This window comes from Schistocerca serialis, chromosome 6, assembly GCF_023864345.2.
Source record: "Schistocerca serialis cubense isolate TAMUIC-IGC-003099 chromosome 6, iqSchSeri2.2, whole genome shotgun sequence".
Taxonomy (NCBI): Eukaryota; Metazoa; Arthropoda; class Insecta; order Orthoptera; family Acrididae; genus Schistocerca; species Schistocerca serialis.
In genome coordinates, this window is record NC_064643.1 from 173,917,557 (window position 1) to 173,944,536 (window position 26,980).

Consider the following 26,980-nt stretch of genomic DNA (forward strand, 5'->3'; position numbering starts at 1 on the left):
CAGTTAACATCGAAGTGTGCATTGAAAACTCGTTCTTGTTTTCATGATAGTCATCCATGTATTGTTAGAAACAGCTCGTCCATGTGAGCAGCGAGCAATATCAACTCTGATGTCACACTCAAAAAATTTTGATTTCTGAATATCTATAATTAACTGCAATTCCGCATTAGTAATTTCGATCGGAGGGTCCCATATCAAGCCCGGTAAAATGATACTGAATAAGATCCAATTCATATGGCTTAAGACAAACGCCATGAATGTTTTCGGAAACATCCGAAAGATGTAGCACGTCAATACGTAAATATATATATATATATATATATATATATATATATATATATATATATATATATCTCGAACTTACCTCCGAGTATTTTACGCCTGACCACTTTCCATTTATACAGGCTCTTTGATATTTGGCATTTGTTATAGTTTCACATGTAGGCAAACTTTTAAAATTTACGGTTGAAAGTAGGCAGTCTTCCAATAAAATCGATTCGTGTTACAAGTACTCATGTACACAAATATCCTTCTGATTAGCTTGATCAAACTCTCAATCATAGGGGAAATAGGTTCTCATTATCTTAAGTTAATCAGATATAAGGTAAGTGCACACTTTGTGAATTAGCACGTCAAGAAACTTTGGAAACCGGTAAATCGAAAATATCACTCTTGGTGGCATACTGTGACACTTGTAGAAGCTTTATATTTCTCGATGTTCTATGTCACATTAGAAAGATGACATTGACTTAATTTCACTTTTTTCTTCTCCAGTATAACGTCTTTTGTTCAAAAATGCTCCTGATCAAGAAATATCTGTTGCTAAGATTGTGAGAATACGATGGAAAATCTACAGAGAAGCCTGAAGTTAAAATTGCAACCAGGGTGGGGGGGGGGGGGGGTAGGGGGGCACTGGGGAGGGGAGTGGGTTCGGGGGGGGAGTGGTGGGGAGGATGTTGTACCTCAGTACATACCAGGGAGATGATTTACATCTCTTTACTTAATTGCACCTCCATAGGTATGATAAATCTCAGCTCAGCAAAATGCTAATTTTTCTTCAGCGCTCATTTCCTACTTCGATATTGTGCAACAAAACCACATTTACAATCTCAACGACTGCAGTGAGCTGCTGAGTCAACCGTACATAGCAATCATTGCCTCTGTGCAATTTAAACTCGCAGCGTTCCTGGCCATAGCCGCAGTGTATGTAGTAGACAAAACTGAGCGGTTTATGCAAATCTACAAAATCAGGATACAAACCATAGTCAATACTGTGACTACAACCAACACCTGGTTACAATATGTATTCTGTACCATTATAAGTCACAAATGGCTGCTCCATACATTTTATGAGGGTTGGAACTATAATAGTGGCACCTATTTATTTACAGCTCGAACAAAATATATTCGTGTTTCGAACTTTTACTGACCTTCAGAGTGGTCACCACCATTGTGTATAGCCCGTTGCCAGTGATATGGAAGTCGTAGGATACTCTTAGCAGTGCCAGTTGCGTTGACAGCTCGAACGGCGAGGTCAATTGCCCGACGAATTTGTAGCAGTTCTGAAGCGAATGTCGTGAAGTGTTTCCTTCAGCTTAGAAATCGAGTTGAACTTACGAGGGCTTAAGTCAGGGGAGTGCAGTAGGTTGTATAGCACTTAGCAGCCCCGTCAGTCAAACAAATCAGTAACAGATTGCACTCTAAGCTGGTCGTAGGTTGGGTTCCAAAAATGAACAGCATAGAGACAGAAGTGACGACACTTTCTGCAGGAACTGACCATCATTTTGCAGGACAATGCTCAAGCACGTACAGTGCAAGCTGTTACTCATTTGTTGACTGATGGAGCTGCCAAGTGCTATACCACCTACTGCACTCCCCTGACTTAAACCCTTGTAATTTCAACTCGATTTCTAAACTGAAGGAAACACTTTACGGCACTCGCTTCAGAACTGCTACAAATTCGTCGGGCAGTAGACCGCACCGTTCGAATGTCAACACAACCGGCACTGCTAAGAATATCCTACGACTTCCACATCGGTGGCAAAGGGTTATACACTATGCTGGTGACTACCTTGAAGGTCATTAAAACGTTGAAATACGTATCTGTTTTGTAGGAGCTGTAAATAAATAACTCCCACTATAAAATTCCAACCCTCGTATAAACTTGTTCTTGCCATGAGGCATGAGGCGTGACCGATTTAAACTGTACACAGTCAAGCATGTGTGCATTTATCTTTTCCTTGGAATAAAAATAGCACAGATACCATTAATATATTACAATTGACTTCTGATAACCAGTCATGTTAATTTGTGCGTGCCATGAGAAGCTTTTTATGCAAAAGAAATGACGTAGTTCAGTATTATCATCCTGCAACGTCTGTGGGTTTACATTTAATTCGTCATGGCGTTTTGTAACATCCACTAGTACAATGTTGAACTCTCTGTCATATCTCTTGCCTTGCCCTGACATCCACTCATAATCTGAATACTGGGTGTCATAGATGTTTCAGCTCCGCAAGAAATGGTATGTTGACAAAGTGTACTTTGTTTGCATATAGCCAATATTTAGGCATATGTTGTGCATCTTGATTTACAGGACATAAAGAAGCCAGAACGGACCACTTAAAACAAGCATTAACCTTCGACTTAAGGTTTATTAATGCATGTTTATCGCATATCACTTTGAGTAGTTTTGGGTATAGTGCTGCATAAAATGCCTTATTTTAATGTGTATTAAATCGAACCTGAACTATTTCCTTCAGTGCCCAGCTGGAATCTCTCTCTTGAAACGTCTCAAATTTCTTTGAGAGATTATCAATAATATTAACCGAGTACCAAATGTCACTAATTTCGGATGGCATTAAATTGTGTTCCTTGTACTGAGTTCCTTTTGTTTTACTCCACGTGACTAGTTAAAAACTGATTTAGAGGCTTCGATTCATTTGACAAATTGCGTTGTTGAAAACGTGAAAACCGGTATCCAAGTAACTTATAGGCTCCTTAAAACCCAACCTATTAGTTACAACAGTTGTAGTTGTTTGAATTCTAAATGCAGACTCAACAGCAACGCATTCAAGATCATCTAACTTATTGCTGGTTCGCCCATTATCGCTAATACAACAAAATCTCAGTGGGCAGAGACGATGTTCAGCCGGCCGATAGACTTAGGTCCTCTTCTTCATTGATCGGGAACCAACCGCTCCAGATTGTCCGCTGCTCGACGATCGATCAGCTGTAATTTTCAACATTCGCTGCACCTCAAGGATTTTAAAACACTGAATGAAAGGAAACGTGCCTTAGATCAGACAACATAGTGGCATTCAAAGATATGGTAAGGTCTGAAACATGTATAATAAACAAAGAGAAGACTGGGAGAGGTTTTGTGAACGGTAAGCGTAAGTAGAAACGCTTCAGGTTGAAGCAGAATCAGTGTGTGAAAAATGTGAGAGTTGACATGCGTTTCGGATATTCCTCACGGTCTGGTATTTTGATAGCAGTCACCGCTCTCTCGCCTCCCAGCAACTTGAAGATTCTGCAATCATTTTTTGTCTTGGGCCTAACCCAGGACATGTTTTTGAAAATTACTTAAAGCAGTTTATTGCAACATCAACTTTGATAATTCAGCTGTAATATTCATCAGACGTGACTCATTTCAGTAATGGTTTTGATGTCTAGCAGTGTAATATGAAAATGTAGTCTCTGTATCAGCACACACTGTCATTTTCATCCTTGGCTTCAAACAAATCACTTACGAAACTTCCTGGCAGATTAAATCTGTGTGCCGGACCGAGACTCGAACTCGAGACCTTTGCCTTTCGCGGGCAAGTGCTCTACCAACTGATCTACCCAAGCACGACTCATGCCCCGTCTTCACAGCTTTACTTCTGCCAGTATCTCGTCTCCTACCTTCCAAACTTTACAGAAGCTCTCCTGCGAACCTTGCAGAACTAGCACTCCTGAAAGAAAGGATATTGCGGAGACATGCCTTAGCCACAACCTAGGGGATGTTTCCAGAATGAGATTTTCACTCCGCAGCGAAGTATGCACTGATATGAAACTTCATGGCAGATTAAATCTGTGTGCCGGACCGAGACTCGAACTCGGGACCGCGAAAGGCAAAGGTCCCGAGTTCGAGTCTCGGTCCGGCATACAGTTTTAATCTGCCAGGAAGTTTCATATTAGTGTACACTCCACTGCAGAGTGAAAATCTCATTCTGGAAATCTCTTACGTTTGGTGAAGCAGTAGTAGTTTTTTTTTCAGTAGTATTACTATGTTTGTTTGTTTTTCGTGGTGTTCACCATCAGCCTTTCCTTATGTGCAACACCGAATTCTCAAGCATATGGTGTGAAATAGACACATTTATACAACTTCATCCTTGGCTTCAAACAAATCTCTTACGAAACTTCCTGGCAGATTAAATCTGTGTGCCGGACATTTATACAACTTCAAAAATTTGTATTGCAGTTAGAGCCGGCAGGAGTTAGGTTAGTTAGGTTTAAGTAGTTCTAAGTTCTAGGGGACTGATGACCTCAGAAGTTCAGTCCCATAGAGCTCAGAGCCATTTGAACCATTTTTTTATTGCAGTTAGACGGTAACATTAAACACTTTCTTTTGCCCATTGCTAAACAATGAAACAAAAAAGAAATAGAGATGAAATGAACAGAACAGTGTAGATCAGTCACTTCACATATGACAACAACATAAACACACTGCCACTGTTGCGTTGCCAAATGGCTAAGTGAGAAGTTGTTTGGAGGAACCAACAGCCAGAACCATTAGCCATTCCAGCGTTCTACAAATGAATAGTTGTCCCAAAATCGGTGAAATATTTCTCGATTCATTTGCTTGGAATTTGCCGTTGAGGAGAATTTCTCGACAGGAATTCAAATCCGTTAACGTAGATTCGTTGTGCAGTTTAGTGAGGTGTCAGAATATAGGCCAAAGATTTCCACGTGTGGTGTTGATATTATGACGGTAAACATGTTGTATCGGGCTTATCTACTATATGTTTCCTACGTTTACGATGAGGGCTGGATCTGTTAAAGTCGACTAACGTCAGGCATTGAGTCTTTTATAAACATCTGGTATGGAGCTAATGGTGATCACCATGTTTGGGAAAGGGAGTAACGGATTCACCATTTAGGGTAATGGCATTCACCAGTGGCAGTCACTTATGAGGGCAGAGGAAGTCACTATGACATTGGGGTTAGTGGTAGTCATTATGATCCAGGGTTAATGGCAGTCACCATACGTGGGTAAGTTGTTTGCCATAATCATCAATTAGGAAAATGAGGTAAGCATAAAAGCAATGAAATTAAATGATGAAGCAACTGAACTTCACGTAAACAATTGTTTGTGAGTGCGGCTTTATGTGTGTGTGTGTGTGTGTGTGTGTGTGTGTGTGTGTGTGTGAGTGTGAGTGTGAGTGTGAGTGTTGAATAGCACCGATTTACACGATTAATGCGAAGAAGTTTGGAAATACTGTTGTATTGATGAATACACTCCTGGAAATGGAAAAAAGAACACATTGACTCCGGTGTGTCAGACCCACCATACTTGCTCCGGACACTGCGAGAGGGCTGTACAAGCAATGATCACACGCACGGCACAGCGGACACACCAGGAACCGCGGTGTTGGCCGTCGAATGGCGCTAGCTGCGCAGCATTTGTGCACCGCCGCCGTCAGTGTCAGCCAGTTTGCCGTGGCATACGGAGCTCCATCGCAGTCTTTAACACTGGTAGCATGCCGCGACAGCGTGGACGTGAACCGTATGTGCAGTTGACGGACTTTGAGCGAGGGCGTATAGAGGGCATGCGGGAGGCCGGGTGGACGTACCGCCGAATTGGTCAACACGTGGGGCGTGAGGTCTCCACAGTACATCGATGTTGTCGCCAGTGGTCGGCGGAAGGTGCACGTGCCCGTCGACCTGGGACCGAACCGCAGCGACGCACGGATGCACGCCAAGACCGTAGGATCCTACGCAGTGCCGTAGGGGACCGCACCGCCACTTCCCAGCAAATTAGGGACACTGTTGCTCCTGGGGTATTGGCGAGGACCATTCGCAACCGTCTCCATGAAGCTGGGCTACGGTCCCGCACACCGTTAGGTCGTCTTCCGCTCACGCCCCAACATCGTGCATCCCGCCTCCAGTGGTGTCACGACAGGCGTGAATGGAGGGACGAATGGAGACGTGTCGTCTTCAGCGATGAGAGTTGCTTCTGCCTTGGTGCCAATGATGGTCGTATGCGTGTTTGGCGCCGTGCAGGTGAGCGCCACAATCAGGACTGCATACGACCGAGGCACACAGGGCCAACACCCGGCATCATGGTGTGGGGAGCGATCTCCTACACTGGCCGTACACCACTGGTGATCGTCGAGGGGACACTGAATAGTGCACGGTACATCCAAACCGTCATCGAACCCATCGTTCTACCATTCCTAGACCGGCAAGGGAACTTGCTGTTCCAACAGGACAATGCACGTCCGCATGTATCCCGTGCCACCCAACGTGCTCTAGAAGGTGTAAGTCAACTACCCTGGCCAGCAAGATCTCCGGATCTGTCCCCCATTGAGCATGTTTGGGACTGGATGAAGCGTCGTCTCACGCGGTCTGCACGTCCAGCACGAACGCTGGTCCAACTGAGGCGCCAGGTGGAAATGGCATGGCAAGCCGTTCCACAGGACTACATCCAGCATCTCTACGATCGTCTCCATGGGAGAATAGCAGCCTGCATTGCTGCGAAAGGTGGATATACACTGTACTAGTGCCGACATTGTGCATGCTCTGTTGCCTGTGTCTATGTGCCTGTGGTTCTGTCAGTGTGATCATGTGATGTATCTGACCCCAGGAATGTGTCAATAAAGTTTCCCCTTCCTGAGACAATGAATTCACGGTGTTCTTATTTCAATTTCCAGGAGTGTATCTTTCAATATGGAGCCAATTCAAGTTTATTATTTGTATATGGAAATAAATGCAATTCAGTGGGACCTTTACAGGTATTTTGTGACTGGCTCCTTCATTTTAATAGTGCGCTGCGATTGGCTTAAGAGGGCAGTGGAGGGAAGGTGAGGGGAATGGGGGAAGAGATGGAGGGGAGAAAAGGAGAGGCATAATTATGTAACCATCGACATGGGAGATGTTGTGACACATATGCAAACAGAGTGCGCCTGAGTCGCCGTAATCAGTACTACTTCTGTGTTTAACCTTTAATGTAAGATTATACATCTTAATGAGTGGATTGTGACAGCACTTAAAACTCTTAAATACGGTCAGTAATTACACGAAATTTGAAACTTTTGTTGCCACTGAAGGCGGCTAGATAGACAATGCATACTGGGCACCACCGACAGTTCAGCCGTTTAGTAACTTAGATGCTTAGATACTGCTGCCTCTGTATCGTTTGTCTTGGCACAGTGTTACACATATCTAGAAGTTTGATGTCGTACACCTCGATAGCAATGTTTAATGAAATAATATTAAAAATAATAAAAAAATGAATATTGATTTGAAAATGTTGGGGATGGAAATGTTGCTTTATATATTTTTGTTATTTTTTCTTTCAGTACGAACTTTGTTGTAGAACCCCTTATTTACGTGTGGTAATAAAAATTCATTTAGACAGAATTAAGCACATTTAAAATTACGTGGACCTTAGTCAACCCTCTCATGCTGATAAATTCATATTAACTGATTAAGAACATTTAGTTGAAAATTGTATAAATTAAATTTTTTACGTATTTCGGCCTTGGCACACATTTTCTAAATGCAGTGGTTTTTTAAATATTTACTGAATTCTTTCCCGGCGTTAGCTATGGAACACAAGACTGTCTCTGTTAGCAGAAAATGGTTAAATATTGCCAAGCCGACCTGAACGCTTAATTATCATTGATAAAACACACTTCACTATACGTTTAAGTTATTTGCTTTAGAAATTGAAAGAACCAACAGATTGTTAAACTTCAACGTTAACTATCCGCCTATGAATGCACAAATGTGAAACCAGTAATAAATTCCGTCAGCCTCAGGGTTGCTGTAAAAGAAAAATATTTTCGTAATTCACTGCTAATTTTATCTGCTCCCGATTTACGGGTTTGGTTAATTTTTCTTAGCGGAACAATTTTTTAAATGTGCTGCCGCTGCAAATCGTTTGGTCGCGGCACAGCCCAGCAACACCAACGATAATCGCTAAAAATGCTGAAAATTCTCTAAAGAAATATTATAGATGACATGGGCAAGCTAATTTACATTAGTAATACACAATTTTGTTAAATTATAATGTATTTAGACCACAACAATAATTCAACTTACATTAGTTTGTAATTTCTCCTCTAATGGCGGCTAAAGATAGATACAGACAAAAGAAATCTACTCATTCATAAAATGCTACGTCACAGGTTCCTCTCTCTCTCAGCTCTCGAGGAAGACGACAAAGAATGCACATTATGTATTCCTATTTATACCACTGCCGACCGTTAATGTCTCTTTGCAATCTTACAACATTACTCCCCTCTGTGGCTGTATTTTACATTTTTCTTATCGCAGATATTGACATCTTTCGTAATTACATTATGAGTATAGAAATATTACAATCATAAATACATCGAGAATATTATTACAGAAAATATTACAATAAAAACGAATGTCCTTTATACAAAATTAAATAATATTTTTTTTGTTAAACTATTACAGTACATACGAATTGCTTCATAGCGTACATCGTACAATTAAATGTCATTTCTTTTCCTGTGTGCTGCCAGGGAACGTTACAAATGTCACAAATAGTTTTCCTAATTTGAATCAGTATTTTACAATTATCGGAGAGAGTGCTGGATATCAAGGCATACACTGATTTTTTAAAATCGGTGTAATTGTTCCAGTTCGCATTCAGCATAGTTTATATCAGCTTCCGTACCAGTATTAAATCTTTCTTTTCTTACGTACATCAACGACTTGAGAATGTCCTTGTCACCGCTTTTTAGGTGTTACTAACAATAATCCAACTGCTGTTAAAGCATTACTTATTTACGCGTTTTGTACATACCGCACCTTCAGAATATCAGATAAAAGTACTTAACACAGTGTGTTGCATGAAATGGTTTCATGAAACCATTTAATAGCTTAACACCTTTTTTGAATGAATTACCGGTACACATTTTTGGTAGAAAATTAACGTCAAAACGTATTTGTTGGCATGGTAGGACATAAGGATTCATGTAAACTTGTGGTTGCATCATTACATCCTCCAATGTTTAGGGCCGAGTGCACCAACACCGGTCAAAAAGCATGATAACCAAGGTCCTGTGATCATGCTTAAAAGTAAATCGCGTTTAAAATGTTTCTGCAGTGCACCAACGTTAATGGCTGGTCAGCAAACCGTCGTCAGCCAACCGTGCATTTGACCACGGTAAACTCTGTACATTGCAATGGAACGTGCCCTGGCGACGCAAAGATGTTAGTATACATGAAATTGTACATATAATCGCTGGTGTCACATTCTCTCTTTGCCGTGTTTTCCGTCAACAAGCAGAAGTGTGTATACGTACCACGGTACCTATTTCCGATTTGTTCGTTTTTTTGGAGAATAATGGAGAACAAAAGAAGAACCCTGAATTTCTCGAAGCACGAGATTGATGTACTTCTTGAACTGATGGGTGCAAATGCATCCGTTCTTGAAAATAAGAAAACTGACCGCTGCAGCTCAAAAGAAAAACAGGTATGTGGCCCCATGTGGAGGCGCAATTTAATTCTACTCCTCGTAAATTTACTCATAAATTAATGACTTTTCTGGGTTCATAGTAAGCATAGTATACGGCACACTCTGGCTTTTAGTTTGAAATTTGAAAGTGCTTTTGGCGTACCACTGACTTTCTCATCATACACCCAGTTCAATGAGTAGGCAACTTTTATGTTCCCTGTATAACAGAAAAAAATAGATTACATGCTGAAATAATCTACAAAATTAAAAATTACTGTGAAATCCCGTAACTATAATCGTAATTTTTCATTCTGAACAATGTCTGAATTTATGTTACCTTATCGGAAATGTTCATTAACTATAGCACGGCGAACTGCTCTTCCTGGCAATGTGTCATCACGATACATCTGCTGTCCAGGTAGCACAGCTTCGTTATCTTCAATGTTGGGGACTCTTTCGTCATGTAACTGACTTAAAAGGCGAGAAATTTTTGGATTTTCTGGTGGTTCTTCACTGCTTATACTCCTCGCACTATTATGCAAGACAGCCGTACCCACGATTATTATTGATATTGTTTTCTGTGGATTACATCTTATTCCTACAGATAATATGGGAAATCTTCTCCTCCACAAGCCATATTTTCTCTCAACAGTGTTTCTAGTTTTAATATGAGACCTGTTATAGCGATGCTCTGCTTCATTTTGCTGATTTATAAGTGGAGTTAACAAGTAGGATCTACATGCATAACCGCTATCTCCCAATAAGTGACCTTGCGGTATTTCTCCATTTTCAAACTGGGCTCTGCGAGCGCAGTTGAGAAATATAGTACTGTCGTGCACAGAGGCCCGGCCATCGAGCGACAATATCTCTTATTAACAAATTGTGATCACTAATGGTCTGGCAGTTAAAGGAAAAATATGATTTCCTATTGCGGAAAAGTTCCGCATTGTGTCCTCCAGGAGACTGAATTCTTATATGGGTGCAATCCAAGGTACCAAGAACGCCAGTAAATCGGTCAAATTGACTAAAATCATACATCAGAGAGCGCACTACTTCCCTTGTAGGAAATTTTATAAATCGAGGAGACATTGATGCTATGATGTCTGATACATCACTGATGATTCGTTGTGCTGTTGTATGATTTACACTACCGTTGTCCCCAATAAGAATGTTGAATGCACCTGTTGCATATGCCCTTAAAGTAATCAAAAGTCTGTTCATCGGCGAAATAGGGTTATTCCGATCAGTAGGAAATTCTAACCTATCATTAATTTCGTTTAATAACCAACACACTGTTTCTTTTAGCAGACGAAATCTCTCTCCAAACTTCCTGTCACTATAATCTTCAAAAGGGTTTCCTCTTTCCACAATCACTCCAACACGGTTTCGGCCACGATTTAAATGATCAAGGTATAACAATTCTTCCTCAGTGTCATCCATAACATCAAAACGCGCCGCCATCTTAATAGTGTATGCTTCTAAAACCACGGTTATGTCGAGAAAACCGCGAAAGAGCCCCGGTTAAATATAAACGCGGTCGATTCCCTCGTTTAGCTTAGATCGATGTTGGTGCTCCAGGATTTTGCGTTGAACCGCGGTTATCTGTTAATCGAGATTGGTGCACTCGCCAATTAATGTATTATATTTTTCTTCTTCTCTCTTTGACAATCGTACTCCAATAAGATGGTTATGTGAGAATAAAACAAACGAGTCAAGACTCATCAGGATTCCGTAAAAAACTTTCGAAAGCTAAGACCACATAAATATTTCTTCAATTTTCAACAACCAGATTCGATAGACTTTTCTGTCATCTTTGGATCTTAGGAAACGTGTTCGTTGTGAGTGTAACAAAAATTTTGAAGACCTGAAGATGACAGCAAAGTCTCTCGAAACTGGTTGTTGAAAATAAAGAAATATTTATACAATCTCGGCTTTAGAAAGTTTTCACCAATTAAAACAGATCGCACTTTCTCATGTGACAACATGTGAAAATTCAGTCCTTACGACTCGTTTGGCTCCGTTGATATAAACATCTACCAACAATTTTCGATACTCCTACATCACCTTTTTGTTTATTTTGTTGTAGGTTGGAGGATGTGGAGTGGGGCAAGAAGCTCCTTCACATGTCTCATCAGCAGAGAAGACATCTCTTGGACGAGCTATTAGTTACTAATGTGCAGCTCTCAAAAGCTATAACGAGTAACATGGAATGCTATTGGTGGAGCGGCAATGCATTAACCTATAACAGTAGCTGGACTGATTCTGGTGGGTACCTATATCATTTGTCATAAAACGTATTGTAGTAGACGATTTGGGAGGGAGTAATTACTTTCCGCTGCCAAAATGTTTGTATGTGAATTTCATACGCTTTCTGGTAGCAATATAGAAGTGTAACCTGAACGAATTATTCTCTTTTCGACAGAGGAGGAGCTGTGGTTTAAACAATGGACTTGCACAGGAGAATAGTCAGATTCAGATCCTTGTCCGTTAGGGCGCTTGTTCCACAATGCTCTAGCACTTACCTGCGAAAGACAAAGGCTCCGGGGAGTTCGAATGTCGGTCTGGCACACAGTTTCAATCTGCGAGGAAGTTTCAGGGTGCTTCTTGTTAGGCTCCTTTTATAAAATGTTATGTAATTTATCTAGGATTACCCAGTGTTTTGGTTCAGTCTTCGTAAAAATGTGTAGTGTTAAATTTGTGCTAAATAGGGTAAAGGGAAGTAGTGTCCATGATTTATCAGTGTAGGAAAAGCCATAAACAAAAGATCATCAACTTAGCATAATATTTAAAATCAGGCTTATCCTTTCTGTCACATTGTTGCTGCTGGCGCCGCTTTGTACTTGGCACCAAATAACGACATTCTCGCAGGTTTCTTGGTCGCTTAAGCTTGCATGCTGTTGGCACTTCGATGAGTGGGGATGCGTGAGTCCTGGGGATGGGGAGTGGGGGATTGGGGATGGCTTTCATGTGGCTAATACGCTTTGTTGTCAGCATTCTTGGAGCGACGATCTCCGGACATTGGTGCATGTGCCTTTATGTGGTGATGCCAGAGTTCTGGGGACGACGATGTTATCGCCTAGCTGGACATGGCTGGGTGTGGTGATGTCGGAATTCCTGGAACGATGATGCTGAAATTACTTCAGAAATGCTTAGTGATCCATTACGCCTAACGAATGGAAAATGACAATTTTGAAACCAATTTCACGAAGCATTCCGCACTGTATCACTTGTCTTGAAGATCATGGCTCCTTGCGCTCACCGTACTTAGCTGAAAATTGTATATAAGGTCATAAAACGATGTTACTGCCTAAGGCAACTTAAGAAATTTGTTCTGCTGAAGGCAATTCAAGAAATATGTCAAATACGTTTCACGTGATGCGGACACTTTCATGAGGAAAGTTTGAATGAGCGGGAGTGTGGACAAGCATCAGGAATCGGAGGACCGAGAAATAAGTTCGTGAGGGGAAGAGTTCAAGAGACAGTGAAATTTAAACTCAGTCACTGTTCGTAAAGCAACGCGAAATCTTATGAACAGTACATACAAATGTCATTTAACAGATTATAAGGGTGTACAGAACCACACCTCAACAAAAGACGAAAATGTACCCCGATATCCACAATAATATTACTTAGTGAGTGGTAAAGTAGTATGATCAGTCATTGATATGTTCAGATTACCCAATAAAAAGCAAATAGTGATGCCCACAAAGACGCGAATCCGACAAAGTGCTAACACTGTTCACTTAGAACACAACTGCAGAACACATTCCTTGCTATAACCGCACCAGATAAAATACGTTGCTAGGAAAAAGTTAGTGCACCTGGAAAGACGACGTAATTTTGACCCGATGACGTCATACGCCTCAACGTTGTCCGCCAACAGATATCGTAATGGCATAGCTATCAGAGCGCCATATGCGTCCACCCTTTAATAGGCAATGCTCACTGCCAGAAGGCTCATTGCGGTGCAGACGTGTGGAGCACGTAGGTAACCATGCCACAGAGACACACTTGTACTTCCTGTAGCCAAGTGAGTAATTTTAAAAGCAGTCAAACTGTGGCATCCCGAATGTCGGGATGATCCTTCCTGAAGACAGCCACACAAGTTGGATGTCCTGCATCAGCTGTGCGACGACGCTGGTATCAGTGGTCATGTGAACACTCTCACACATGTAGACGAGGCCCTGGAAGAACATGGAGCACAGATGACCATCATCCTATTGTAAGGACAGCAGTGGCAGGTCTTACAGTTACCACAGTACAGATAAGAGAGCCTGTGTCAACACAAACTGTTGCCAACTGGTTATTAGCAATGGGACCACGGGCATGCACACCTCAGGCCCATTTACCACTCAAGCTGAAGCATGAACGTTCACGGCCCGGCTCGTTCCATTAGACCTGGGGCGGGCAAACGTTGCACGCGGCTCATGAGCACACGGCGCTGCACGTGTGCTGCTCGCGTTCAGTCGTCAAATGGGGCAGTGGCGACAGCCGGCAGGTTGCGGCAGTGTAGTTCCAGGCTAAGCTGCGGACGTTGAAGCGAAGCGACCACTACGTAGTGAACGTTGTATTTCAAGAACCGGAAAATGCAGAGGGAACCAAGGAAACGGAGAAGTGGAGATTTGCTATCTTTTAAAAAGGAATGGGAGAATCATTTTTTCTCTGTGCAAAAACGTGAAAATTCGAAATGTACAATATGTGACAATATTCTCGCTGGTCGGCGGAAGTTTAATATTGAACGCCATTATAATAAATTTCAATATGTTCCCGTAATGAGTGCAATAAAAGAGGAATTCTCAAGCGATTTGGGGGTATATCACACTTATCCCAAGGTTTTGAATGGTTCTCGAGACAATTTGCTGTTTCTGTAGATAATATTCATCACAGTTTGAAAATGAAATTAATAGATCTGCACTGTAGATTCTAACGCATAATTCTCGTCTGAGAGACAAGTTCCTTTTGGCAAGACGTGTAATAGATTTTTATCACGACTTTCCACAGCAAGAGTTTCCTCGTCTCCATCGTGAAGTCGCGAAGGTAATGTCAGTGTCTGGCTCGACATACGTTTGTGAGAGACTCGGTTAAGAGCAAACATAAGTAATGAATATTTACGTAATTGTTTGCATTTGTCTGTATGTAGAAATTTTGTTCCAGACATTAAATGTATTGTAAACTCCACCTGTGATAATTAAATAAAACGTATCGTAGGTAAAAGGCACTCTTTCAAACCACGATTTCTTTCAAGCACTCCTACTGACCTTATTCCTTCATTCAATAAAACAGGCCAGGAAACAAAACGCATTACAGAGGAAGAAGCGGAGAGACGGTATGGTGGGGAGTGGAGAGAAGCGGGTGGCCAGCTTGCTCCTGTGTGCACGCACAGCACCTGTTAACTGCACACGCGCAAGTGCATCGCACACGTGCAGGATTCCTGCCCGCCCCTGCATTAGACAGTTACTTGGAGATGGCATGGGGCGCCATTCTCTTCAGTGATGGAATCAAATTCTGCCTGCACGAAAGTGACGTTCACTTGTGTATATGACGTAGACCTAGTGAGTCTTGTCTCGAGGAAGCATTCGTTCTCTATACACTGGCATTATGGTCTGGGGTGCGATAAGCTACAACTCTAGTTACCATGGGGATGCTAACCAGCTCTCGGTGAGTGCAGAATGTTGTTAGACCCGTTCTATTGCCGTCGTTGCAGCAGGAAGATGATGTGTTGCTTCAACAGGATAATGCTCGCCTATAGTCTGGCCATGAAAATCAACGTGCTCTGAAAGATGTAGATCAACTGCCCTGGCCAGCGTGATCACTGGAACTGTCTCGAATTGAGCACTCGTGCGACATGATTGGGCGAGAAGCGACTCATACGACTTGTAACACTACGCTACTGCGCACGATACTTATTAAAGCCTGTACTATGGTAAGTTGACGGGCTTCACCTTATAAGAAAGGATTTTGGTATATATGTTGACCGCGTGTACCAGAATGGAGGCAAAATCAGACTTTCACCCACTCAGTAACAACAATGTTACGTCAAGCAAGTCTGAAGTGCAACTACACGTTAGGACGGACAAGAAACGACACAGCAGATGCTACCAAATTGTTAATAATACGGTCGTCAGCCTAATTAGGCATTAATTGAGTTTCTTCCCTGTACAAGTTGAAGTACGTGTATGCAAAACAACACGTAATAACACTGCATAATATGGTAAATTTTAGAACCAGAAACTCTACTGAACTAATAATTTCACTTTCTGTACTAATATGGACAAGCCATAAATACACAACAATATACTATAATGTTTACTACAAACTTCGTACAGTCTATTGATCTGATTAAAATCAGGCATAGGTTACCCTAGAAATAGCACTTTCGAAACACACATACAATGTCAATTTTGAAAAAGGTAAAACACTAATAACTTTTGGTTTTATCTCGACTTTAACTTTGCTGGTCAAATCAGTTCAGTACATTTTAGAATTTACATGAATAGAAAAGAAAAGGGGGGGGGGGACCCTGAAACTGTTATGATCACTGTACTGAATTTTTGATTATCGAAATCGTTAAGCACTCAAGATTTCCAATATATGAGTTACTACTCTTTTTGTCTTATTTCTTGCTCATTTAACTACCATTATTTTTGTCTCAAATTAATTAGCCTTCATTACTAAACCAATTTCAACATTATCTTCCAACTTTGTCAGACCTACATTATTTACCTATATATTCATTAACAACAAAGTTCTCTAAACATCATTCTAACATAGATAGGTCTGCAGGTAAGTATTATTAACATAAACTTTAAATCTTCATTTCGGGACACTCGGATTGCACAACATGTGGAAAGGACACTGTCTAGGTTAGTGATGAGGATAATTAAATGATGGGACAATTCTGGTAAAAGTTAAGTTGTTATTGAACAGTCAGGAACAAAAGTAACACTGGTCCACACGAATACAGTACTAAAAGTTTCAACCTGTTCGTGTCGATGCGGCGGTTGGCGGACGGCGAGATGGCGAGGCGCAAAGCACACATACAATCACAGCTATGGCTCTTGATGTATCGGCACTTTGCTTCTTCTTAGCGTCGCAATACATTTCCATTTAGTGCCTAAGGAATATAGCCACGCTGTATAGTCGTCGGAAACGGCACATCCGAGGCTCAATGAAATCACGTTTTCCAGGAGAGCCTCCTCGATCCAGAGCGTGTTTCTCAGACCGATGCCCAACTCCGACTACTACTGCTGAGCCCGTTATGCCGTGCCGCGCCCGTGTGCATTTTCCCGCGCTCGCCTACCATCCACCTTTTACCGCTCCCCTACAGACAGGGTATTCACCCGAGGTTTTGCATTCTACATATCCTAATACATTGCCTACGTATGGACCAGGCGCACAATTACAACTTTAACATCTTACAACAGTTTCAACATTTCTTACATTTCAATTTTGTTATAACATTGCTTGCAATTTGACATAAACATTAATATTTACATCGAAAATTGCTTACAGTTTCTTTAACATAATGACATGACAAGAAAAGAAATGAATTCAGAACATCGATTACACTAATTTATCGAAAATCAGAAGAAAAAATTATTATATGTACAATAGTACAGCGTTGTTGTTGTTACAGACTTGTCAATGAACAACTCTTAACAGAACTACGCCATCACGTCGGGCAGGCTTGATTGATATGACGTATCCCAGGACAATATTCGCCATCTGTACGATCGACTGGATGCCATAGTCCGCGCCTGCATCTTCGCCCTTGGAGGCTACACTACGTATTAATATCGTTTTCTCAGCATGTGTCGATAACTGCTAGCTCAGAACCGCTTGTGTTACTGATCTGTAAATGTAATCATGTCAAGTACTTGATATCCACTGTTTCAACAATAAACCTTGAGTGAACTGGAAACTTCTAACAGGGCGTAGTAATTCTTTTTCCAATAGCGCATAATAAAGCCAGTTTACGGCAAGCAAGTACCTGTCTCACCAATAATCCTGTGTAATTTAGCTTCAGAATCAGGCCCCCACAACCGCACGAGTGGTCGACTGTGAAGAGCGGACAAATTGAATAGCTGGGCGGCGGCCATTAGAGTGGTAAACCGACGCGCGGAGTTCGAATGTTTATACACTCCTGGAAATGGAAAAAAGAACACATTGACACCGGTGTGTCAGACCCACCATACTTGCTCCGGACACTGCGAGAGGGCTGTACAAGCAATGATCACACGCACGGCACAGCGGACACACCAGGAACCGCGGTGTTGGCCGTCGAATGGCGCTATCTGCGCAGCATTTGTGCACCGCCGCCGTCAGTGTCAGCCAGTTTGCCGTGGCATACGGAGCTCCATCGCAGTCTTTAACACTGGTAGCATGCCGCGACAGCGTGGACGTGAACCGTATGTGCAGTTGACGGACTTTGAGCGAGGGCGTATAGTGGGCATGCGGGAGGCCGGGTGGACGTACCGCCGAATTGCTCAACACGTGGGGCGTGAGGTCTCCACAGTACATCGATGTTGTCGCCAGTGGTCGGCGGAAGGTGCACGTGCCCGTCGACCTGGGACCGGACCGCAGCGACGCACGGATGCACGCCAAGACCGTAGGATCCTACGCAGTGCCGTAGGGGACCGCACCGCCACTTCCCAGCAAATTAGGGACACTGTTGCTCCTGGGGTATCGGCGAGGACCATTCGCAACCGTCTCCATGAAGCTGGGCTACGGTCCCGCACACCGTTAGGCCGTCTTCCGCTCACGCCCCAACATCGTGCAGCCCGCCTCCAGTGGTGTCGCGACAGGCGTGAATGGAGGGACGAATGGAGACGTGTCGTCTTCAGCGATGAGAGTCGCTTCTGCCTTGGTGCCAATGATGGTCGTATGCGTGTTTGGCGCCGTGCAGGTGAGCGCCACAATCAGGACTGCATACGACCGAGGCACACAGGGCCAACACCCGGCATCATGGTGTGGGGAGCGATCTCCTACACTGGCCGTACACCACTGGTGATCGTCGAGGGGACACTGAATAGTGCACGGTACATCCAAACCGTCATCGAACCCATCGTTCTACCATTCCTAGACCGGCAAGGGAACTTGCTGTTCCAACAGGACAATGCACGTCCGCATGTATCCCGTGCCACCCAACGTGCTCTAGAAGGTGTAAGTCAACTACCCTGGCCAGCAAGATCTCCGGATCTGTCCCCCATTGAGCATGTTTGGGACTGGATGAAGCGCCGTCTCACGCGGTCTGCACGTCCAGCACGAACGCTGGTCCAACTGAGGCGCCAGGTGGAAATGGCATGGCAAGCCGTTCCACAGGACTACATCCAGCATCTCTACGATCGTCTCCATGGGAGAATAGCAGCCTGCATTGCTGCGAAAGGTGGATATACACTGTACTAGTGCCGACATTGTGCATGCTCTGTTGCCTGTGTCTATGTGCCTGTGGTTCTGTCAGTGTGATCATGTGATGTATCTGACCCCAGGAATGTGTCAATAAAGTTTCCCCTTCCTGGGACAATGAATTCACGGTGTTCTTATTTCAATTTCCACGAGTGTACATCGCTTTTGGTTATAAAATGCCTTCCCTTGAGTTAGGTCGCAAACATAATGCCTCATTTAAATGCTTTACTACAATATACTTTTTAAATTAAGAACAAACAGCAACTAGTCACTGTTAATGAATTTATCTTACGTACTACATGGAATCAGCCGTAGCTAAAACGTATGTACTGGATCCCTAGCATTTTTCGTAGTTCATTTACTATAGATGTACGCAAAATGCATCAAAATACTCAAAGATTTGCCCACTATATTAATAGATATTTTCTGATGCTACCTTGCTTTAGATTTTATGACGAGAAGAGCGTTACATATGGCATAGTGCTTTGGAAACACACGACTAAACCATAAAGTTTCAACCTAACCTAGACCATGAAAACACTACCGATCAGCCAACTTTCTTCAAAATGATCAGAACATATAAAATGGTATTCTGTCGGTCGGAAATCTTGCCTCCTGACAGCGTGTAACCATTTTTGTAACAGCTGTGGTTTTGAGAAAGGAAACCTGCAAATAGATACACAGACATTATGCTAATACCGTGTTACAAAAACATTTATTAAGCAAGTGCACTGACATACGAAGCAACTTAAAATATTTACACACCTGTGAAATGTATTATTCGTTCCTTTCTCGAATTTATTTGTACAATTAATTGCTGCGTAACTCTTCACCATTGTACTTCTTTTGATTGGAATGTACAGACAGTAGAATTACGAGTAACAAATACTGTATGTACGCCCCAACAAATATACAACGTTGAATCAGGATCTTCATAAACAACAATACTACACAACACATCAGACTACAACCACTATAATGGCGTCCAGCCGAAGGTTCAAATTGTCCCGCGACTGCAGCGCCATCAGTGAGTCTAGTTAGTTTTTACAAGGTCTTTGTTCAGAATGCCCATTTTGATGCCACAAGACAAATTTCGATTCTTAACAGATGAGCAACAGGCGTAAAATATACACAGCTGGAGGAAATGCAGAGTGCCTTGTCTGCCTATCCACACCACTAACCTTTCGTTCACACATAAAAAATTATACTTTGTTATATGACCTGGTCACCGGGGTAACACAATGATTTTACTGTCTTACAGTCACGGTTGGCAACACTCAGCTATGGATATATACGAAACAGTTGCAAGAAGACATTCTAGTATTTTTGCTGGCTACTGTTGCACAGCATTATGTAAAGTTCATTGTTGCGTAAGCTTTGCTACTGTGACCCTTAACTCGGAATTCTCATGGATTATAAACCGAAATTCTCTAAATCTGAATACAGCAGATTAAGCTATAAAGCGAAAGAAGGGTACATTAAAAAGTTACTGTCTACTGTTGATACAAAGAATGACGCTACTGATTATAGCGACAAAGATTCTACAGACGAATGGACTTCGAGTAAGGAAGATGCTGCTGCTTCAGATATTGAAGATGCTATTGGAGTTTGTAGTGATAACGAAGTTGAAGGAGTGGTAAGTGATAGTACTAGCGATGCAAATGATAGATTTGACGAAAAGAGTGAAGCGATTGTGTCTGCTGCAGGCATTGTACATGGTAAAGATGGACTAAATATGGAATAAGGGACCTTTTGAGACAAAAAAAATTGCTGAAGCATAGTACAACCAAACTTCTTTCTATGAAAGACACCGTCAAGAGTATATTTACAGAAGAAATGTGTGATATAACATTATGTGAAACCAAGAAGAAGGCAAATCAGGATACTCAAAAACGTTAACATCAAATCATAAGGAGCAGTGAAAGGGTAAGAAGCCATTGACAACTGAAGAATTTGACGCATATCTTGGTATACTATACAGCTGAAATAAAATTCCCTAAGACTAAACACACAAAGGAAATGTGGAAAATAAATGCATTCTCATTATACTGCGAAAGCTTTTCCCCCAACAGGTTTCGGCAGGTAAGCAGATTTATAAGATTAGACAATATGTAAACTAGGGCTGAGCGTTTGAAAAGTGACAGAGCTGCTGCAGTATCTGACATATTTGAAATGCTACATTGAGATATTCGTAAAAACTAAGTGCCTTCTGATTGTCTCACTGTTGTGAGCAGCTTTTTCTTCAAAAACGAAAGACAAGGTTTACTCAGTACACGCCCTCAGAGCCAGCCAGATATGGCTTGAAGGTATGGTGGGTTTATGATTCTCGAAATTCTTATCCAATAATAGGTAGATCTGTTCACGGAAGAGAAACTAATCAAGGCGAGATGGCAGTAAAACATTTATGTACCATTTCGAAGATACTGACAGAAACATAGTCACTGACAATTTTTTCACAACTCTACCATTAGCAAATCCGTTGATGACTTGAGATGTGCCCGTAGTTGGTACTGGGAAAAGAAAGGCGCCCTATATACGGCCAGATATAGTCTTCCTCTTCACGCCAAGAACTGTCGTCTATATTTGGACTCAGTGAAGATAACATTTGTCTGTGTTCATACTTTTTAGAGAAGAAGAAAACAGTTCTAATATTATCTACAACGCATTCTGATGCATCCACTTCTGGCCAGGGTTACCAACTGTCCGGTTTTAGACGGAACAGTCAGGTTTTTAAATAAAATCTGTGATGTCTGGTCGAACGTCCCTAACAGACGTCAAAAGTCCTGTTTTTGGGCCAGCTTAAATTAGGCTAAATTTATATTTCCCAATTTAATTTTTAAATTTTTTTCCAGAAGCCAAATAATGAAAATGGAAACAGTTAAACTTTTCAGTTTTATTATTCTTTGGTTTCAATATTTCGTACCAGATTGTCACAAGTTCGCGGCATTATCGGTTTGTAGCAACGAATTCCATTGTATTTTAGTATAAGTTGGCACGTTCTTTGTTCGACAAGCCGTTTCAAAGACGTCGAAGGGGTTTTGTATTTTTATTACACCGCGGTGTCCGTTGTCGTCCACTGTCACCGACTCATTTGAAGATCGCTCCAATGAGAACGAACTATGAAAGACAGGCCAATAATAGCTTGTATTTTCTTATGACGGCTGCATGTCACTTCCACCTGGACAATAAAGCAGGGTTACAACATCCGTTTACGTCTATTTGTTCTTCTGCACGTTTATACGTAGTATGCAGCGGAAAAAAACAAACAAAACTAGCCCTGACAGTGTCGCATTTTCATTTTATTATCGATGCTTACAATAAAGACCTACTAAGTTTAAAATAATATCGCTGTGGAACAAATGAACGTGTCAAGTATACCCATTGCTGCACACGGCTGATTGATGTGTGGCTGTATTAGGTGAACCGCACACGACATGCGTTTAGTTTGAAATTGAAGTGTTTAAGAACGGCATTGTAGTGACTGAGGATACGTATACATATATAACATATTATAGTGAGCTTCTCAAATGAAGCAGGCTAAAAAACGGCACCGTGAGTGTCATTTCAACGACAAATTGCCACAAGAAACAGACTTTTGTAGGTGGCTTTCGGAACAAGACAAATATGGGGGATATTGTAAAACATGCTGTGTGAGTTTTACAATCAATTACTACTCAGTGAAAGCGGTTTCTCCAGAATGCTGTAAAAAAATGTCTAGTGGCCATCTATGTGTCTTCATACATTACGTGAGAGTCGTTTATAGCAAACGGCTTTCAATGTTACTGCCATTACAAGCCTCACAATCTCATACGTTAGTTAAAATTACAAAAGGCACTGAGAAAACACACCGTGAGAGTGAATAAGAGGCTATATAGAAAGAATACTGGAAGCACGTACGTCCAAGTGAACCCGAATACTTAATGACTCACCATCTGGCCATTGTACATGTTAATAATCAAATACAGGACATGTGAAAACCAAGTAATCGAAATTCCTTGATTTTAATGTCCCAGAATGGGGCTGTAACTTTTACTGGAAATTGACGTGAGCAATAGAAACGTTTAATGAATACTCAGCATCCGCGAAACTTTTAGTAGATCCCCTACATAGCTAACATTCTTGCCATAAAGCTGATTGCCAAAAGTTTATAGTGGCTTAACTCCCACTCCCGTCTCTATCCCCACCACTATTCCCAAAATAAGCGCCGCGACACATCACCCACAGCGGAGCACAGATAAAAAGACATTCCAGAAGAATGTTTAGGTGATAGCGAACAATGGTTTTTACCGTAGTCATCTGGGCAATGAACTAAATAATAACCACATATTTTTTTCTGCGGCAGATTTCACTGACGTACCGTGAAACTGACGAAAACAACGTGTCTCTCGCGCCCGAAGTCTTTTCTGCTTCCGACTGAGCGATAGCGTCGGGACATCTTTGCTTCAACGTACTTTTATTCAACGGAAGATTGACAAAGACCTAATTTATATTGCTGTGATAAACGTTTATTATCGTGTACACAGGAAACTTAGCCAGCTTTGAACTTGCACACGTTTGAGTTTTTACTGTTAGTTGTAACACTCCCTCGTTTCATAAAGTGATAAAGGTCAGTGTAATGAGTCAATTACTTTAGCAGACTTCCTCCTACTGGTTAAACTTATGAATGCTTGGGATACTGAGAAATGAAAAAAGCTGGCGGAGAAAGTGTGATATTGATACAAATAGTGACTGTAATCGTGGAAAGCTTGCTGCTGTAAGATCGGTCAGAGTGTAACCAAAGGTGCTGATTAATGTGGAAAATATGTTATGTCAGGACTGAGGAAGGTTGTGGTAACCAGCGTCATATCTGCGTGGGGTAATTCCGAGAGCGCAGACCGTCATACAACCGTAGTAGTTTCTTCTGAACTTGCTAGCTCTGCAGCTCCCCAAATCTTCCCAATAATTATTCAGACATTTCTGTGCAATGTTGTAATACATTCTAGGAAATCCATGTGCCGTTTTCAACAGAATGCTTCCCTGAACCACGTCAGAATGAGGTATTATGTCGAACGAGAGACTTGTCTTCATGCCAGTGTTCAGAGGTAGTCCTGATTTACTGTAACATGTGAATACAGCCAGATATGAGGGGCGTTCAGTAAGTAATGCAACACATTTTTCTCGGCCAATTTCTGCTGATAAAATGCTGAATTTGTTGTGGGATACTGTGGAACGTTCGCATTTCAGCCCCTATAGATTCATGAAGTTCCGACAGGTGGCAGCGCTGTAGGTAGCCTTCAAAATTGCGTCTGTCATGGAAGTGCGTCCCAAGCATAGAGCTATCACTAAATTTATTTTGACGGAAAACCAGGGCATCGCAGATTTTCATAGGCACTTGCAGAATATCCGCAAAGAGCAGGCACTGGATATAAGCTAGGTGAGGGGTGGGGTGGGGTGGGGCTTCTGTCATCATCGCAACGAGATCATGTAAGCCTGCTTGATCTCCCCAGTGCCGGCCGACCGCGCACAGCTGTGACTCCTGCAATGTTGGAACGTGTGGACACACTCATTCGAGATGATCGACTGCTCACAATCAAACCATTCGCTCCATCTCCTCAGCTGGACGTCTCTGTTGGTAGTGCTGACACACTCGTCCACCAGTTGGGATACACAAAGGTGTGTTTCCCACTGTGTTCTTCACCACCTAACAGAAAAAAAATGAGCGTTTGGCGTCATTGGCCAGCAGGCCCCTTGCGTGGCAGGTCCTGCCGCCTTTGTGCAGGTCTTATTACATTCGACGCCACATTGGGTGACCTGCAGTCCGGATGGGGATGAAATGATGATGAAGACAACACAACATCCAGTCCCTGAGCGGAAAAAATCTCCGACTCAGCCGGGAATCGAACACCAGCCCGTAGGACAGCAATCCGTCACGCTGACCACTCAGCTATCGGGGCGGACGCCACCTGACAGAAGACCATAAAGAGCACAGAAGGATCATCTGTGGGGTACTGAGTGCATGTTACGAGGCTGATCGTGACAGTTTTTGTCGAACATCATCAACAGGCGATGAAACATGGTTTCATCTCTTCGAATACGACAGTCCATAGATTGGGACCACAGCACCTCTCCTCCGAATAGAAAGTTCGAGGCTACACTCTCAGCAGGTAAACTCATGACGACGGTCTTCTGGGGCTATGATGGCGCTATTCTGTTTGATGTCCTCCCTCATGACAACGATCAACTCTGAAATGAAATGTGCTACGCTCAGGAAACTGAAGAAACGACTTCAGTGTGTTCTTCACCACAGAAGTGGAAACGAACTGCTCCTTCTTCATGACAGCACAAGGCGTCAGACAAGTCTGCACACTCGAAAGGAGCTCTCAAAACTTCATTGGGCTGCTTTTCCTTGTCCACTATACAGCCCGGATCTCACACCTTCCGACTTCCGTCTGAATGAAGCATGCACTCTGTGGGAAACAGTACGTGGGTTATGGGGAGGTTATTCATGCAGCATGACTTTGGCTCCAACGTTGACCAGTAGAGTGGTACCGTGCGGCCCGTCCTATTAAGGTGGTGTAGGGCTGTCACACTAACAGAGCTTATCTTGAAAAATAAAGCCAAAATAATGGAGGATAAATTGGCGTACTGGAATCCTGAATGAAGTCAACATCCATTCAGGAAAAAAGTCTTGCTTCAATTATTGAACGCCCCTTGTACATGTTTCTAAGCCCAAAATATGCTATGTGGTAGTAGTAATAATGCCTGAGAAGTTGCTGCTTCTCCAGCTGTCAAGAGAGGCGCACAAACGGTCTTTATTGAATTGATCTATTTCCTTTGTGTCTTGATTCGCTATTTACCTATATCTTCTGTTTCAGACATTGAGGCCTCGTTTCGAAACGTCCTGCGGGTATTATCCAGCTCTTTGCACAAACACTTACAGCTGCTCTCACGTGCAATGAAGAATTTCCATCGCATTTACACTGCTCTGATATTGCAGCAGAAGGTAAGTTAAACTTTTACAGAGAAGCCAAAACATTATGACCACTGCCAGGTGACCACCGGTAACACGGCAGATGCGAAGCAGAGAGGAATGGGGAGTCAGTAGAGTAACAGTATGAGCCAAAAATGTGGAAATCCATTGACGTGGAGGACTAGGACATTGGCAGACTGATACTTGGGAACGATCATCTCAGAAACGGTGACGCTGGCGGGCCGTCCATGTGCCACTGTATTGAATATCTCCGTGTAATGGTTAGAGGCCGACTAGACTACGAATGGGCAACAAGGTGTTGAATATGTTTAACATCTGCACCTCGTCACAGAATGTGGAGTTCGGAAGCTTGCCCGCTCTCTAATCCAGGATAAACGATAATCTGGGAGGTGTGACTACAGGGTACAATTCTGGTGCAGGCAGAAAGGCTTTGGACCACAGTGTTGCGGTTCCGCAGCTGTCGACCCATACATGTTCCAGTGTTGACCCAATGGAATCTTCAGTTACGGTTACATTGGGCACGGGATCAACAAGATTAGTCCATGAATTAAGGATGACTCATGTTTATTATTACATTAGGTTGGTCGTCCAGAAGAACGGCTGCTCGGAACACATAACGTATCACGGAAGCATGTCGGTAGGAGCAGTAATATGCTGTCTGGGATATTCTCTGGGGCTCTCGAGCTATCCTTGAGAGTTATCGATTGCACCATGACAGCTGTAAACTCTGATGTCTTTCCTACCGGCAATACCATCTTCCATCAAGAATACTGTCAGTGTCATAGGGATGGATTCGTGCTACAGTGGTATGACAGAGATGACTGGGAATTTGCGCTGATGTCTTGACCACATAATTCGTACGACCTGAACCCTACGAAAAACATCTGGGTCTCTATTGGCGCGAACTC

At 42.5% G+C, this 26,980-nt stretch overlaps 1 protein-coding gene across 1 annotated transcript in view; it reads left to right on the plus strand.

Annotated features, from left to right (window-relative positions):
• Positions 1–26,980, plus strand: part of LOC126484063 (uncharacterized) — a 115,862-nt gene that overhangs the window by 50,358 nt on the left and 38,524 nt on the right. Inside the window, exons 3-4 of the mRNA XM_050107424.1 lie at positions 11,784–11,962; positions 25,957–26,084. Coding sequence (XP_049963381.1) covers positions 11,784–11,962; positions 25,957–26,084 — 307 coding nt within the window. The remainder of the gene's footprint in view (positions 1–11,783; positions 11,963–25,956; positions 26,085–26,980) is intronic.